Source organism: Lipotes vexillifer, unplaced genomic scaffold (assembly GCF_000442215.2).
Source record: "Lipotes vexillifer unplaced genomic scaffold, Lipotes_vexillifer_v1.1 scaffold500, whole genome shotgun sequence".
Taxonomy (NCBI): Eukaryota; Metazoa; Chordata; class Mammalia; order Artiodactyla; family Lipotidae; genus Lipotes; species Lipotes vexillifer.
In genome coordinates this window covers 309,880-312,131 of record NW_006778765.1, presented here as the reverse complement: position 1 = coordinate 312,131, position 2,252 = coordinate 309,880, and the positions used below count along the sequence as shown (strand labels likewise).

The 2,252-nt window shown below is 57.2% G+C and overlaps 1 protein-coding gene across 1 annotated transcript in view; it reads right to left on the bottom strand.

Moving 5' to 3' along the window:
* HEMK1 (HemK methyltransferase 1, mitochondrial release factors N(5)-glutamine) overlaps positions 1-2,252 on the bottom strand; it is an 11,143-nt gene that overhangs the window by 4,284 nt on the left and 4,607 nt on the right. The window contains exon 5 of the mRNA XM_007451818.1: positions 71-205. Coding sequence (XP_007451880.1) covers positions 71-205 — 135 coding nt within the window. The remainder of the gene's footprint in view (positions 1-70; positions 206-2,252) is intronic.

Sequence of the window (2,252 nt, the reverse complement as noted above, 5' to 3'; positions counted from 1 at the left end):
AGCAGGAAGGACAGTAAGTGCCAGTCACAGTCTACGGAGGGTGGGGTGGAGGGATATATAGGGGGCTCACCTGGGGGAGCCTGCTCAGCAGGCTGAGGGAAATGGCTCCTGATCCACAGCCCACCTCCAGGATGAGGGGGCCACCTTGAGCTCCCACCACACGGGGCCCTTGGGTCACCTCCTCCAGCACCCATTCAACCAGCTCCTGCAAGGGAGATAGATCCTGATCACAGTTGGTGCTGACCTGACTCCTGTGGGTCTTGGCACAGAGGCCCAAGCATAGTTAGCCCCTGGGTGAATGTAGAAGGGGGATAGTTAAAGCCAGACTGAACTTCGTTGTCAGCTGCGGCCATGGGCAGGTCACACTGCCTCTCCATGCCTCTGCTTCCCCATCTGCAAACTTGAGCACAGTTGAGAATAACCTACCTCATTGGGAGCAGGTGGAGATTTAACAGAAGCACGTTCATGAAGCACTGATCTCATGCCTGGCACGTGGTAAGTGTTCAGTAAGCCTCAGCTAATCCTTTTACAGAAATCCTCTTGTTTTGTGCTTACAGCAATGTTAAGAATCATACTTAATGGTCCCTGGCCAACCCCTCTGTGCCTGGCCCTGCTTCCGGAGGTTTCCCTGTTGGACCCTCATGAGGAAAGTGAGGTCCAGGGGTCAAGGCCCCGCTGGGAACCTGGCCTGCAGCTCATGGTGGCCAAGAATCAGGGGCCAGTGTGTCCCCAGCTTCCTCACAGCCCCCCCAGAGAGGCTCCCAGGTCAAAGGGACAGGAAATTCCCTCCATGGAGGGGCAGGGGGATGACAGCCCTACCTGAGCCCCATATCTGAAGGGGGCTGTGGCACACACAGGGCATGGGGTAAGTGGGCATGGCATGGGAAGAGGTGCCTAACTGCACTGTGCCTGCCTTGGTGGCAGGGGGACACTTTCAGACACTGTCACTTTAGAAACAACAGAGTTTCAAGTCTCACCCACCCATCTGTCACCTGAAGACTGTGCATGGAAGCCAATATAGGGTGAGGGTAGAGGGCCGCTGCTGTGCATTGGTGAAAATGTTTCTAAACAGCAGTAGAGTGGGGGCCCAAGTAGCCAGGCATGGAGCAGGGAAAGGGCACTGTGTCCCTTCTCAAAGGGACCTGCCCTTTGGAAGAGGGCAGGAAAGGCCCCCCTAGAGGCTGAGGATTCCTGGGGTTCCAGGCAGGGCTGGCTCAGGGAATGAGGGGAGGAGTCAGGAAGTAGGTGTTTCCTTCATCTGAAAGAGATCTACTTCCTCCAGGCTCTCTCTACCATGACCCTCCTCACTGTGGGCCTAAGGTCTAGGATGGGGTGTGCTTCTCCCACCAAACTGAATGCTCCATGACGTGAAGACCAGGAATCTAACCCGTCATGGCGTGTCCCACACGGGCAGGGCTTGGCCCACAGAGAGGCCTCTTGGCTACTTCCCAAGCGCTGGGCAAGCTCTCAGTGGCCACAGGAAGCTACCCTGAGCCTCAGACCCGCAGCTTCCCCCAAGCCCCAGTGTCAACAGTTAGGCCCCGATAGAGCAGAGGGCTCCAGATCACGCAGACTCATTTTGCGCATAAGCTGCTCAGTGCTGAGTCCCCAAAAGTATTTCATCCTTCATCCCAACCTGGGAGCAAAGTTCACCTGTCCCCAGGGTAGCAAGTCCAAGGCAGGTGGAACTTGGCCAGTGGGTCCAACCTTTTCTGTTCCAAGCCCCTTCTGCACCAAACAAGCTACTGCCTATGAGTGAGACAGTCCCTCTCCAGCCAGAGAGGGCTTCCCCTCACTCCTTCCCACCAGCCCTGTACCAGGCACCACTGGAGAACTGGAGTGCTGGCAGCAAGCTGCGCCCACAGCATTGGGACCAGCACAGAGCCAACAGTCTAGGGCTGTGGCTTGGAGCCTGCGGTCACAGTGGCGAGGCCACATACCAAGTGGCCAGCTGGACAGCTGAAACTTGTCAGGGGCATGAACTTCTCTTGGTTTCCTGACCACAGACAGACCTACCCTGGCTGGAGAATGACCCCTTAGTCAACCACACTGGCCAGCCACCTCAGAGAGACATCCTGACATCAGAGACACACACCACATGTGTGAATGGCTACCCTGGGCAGGGCATGAAGATGAGAGACTGGGCCCCCACTGCCACCAGTGCCCCTTGGCCTCTCCCTTACCCTCCAGATCCGGGGAAGGTTATCTTGGCTGTAGGACCACTTCGGGTTTTGCGGGGCCGGGGGGGCGGG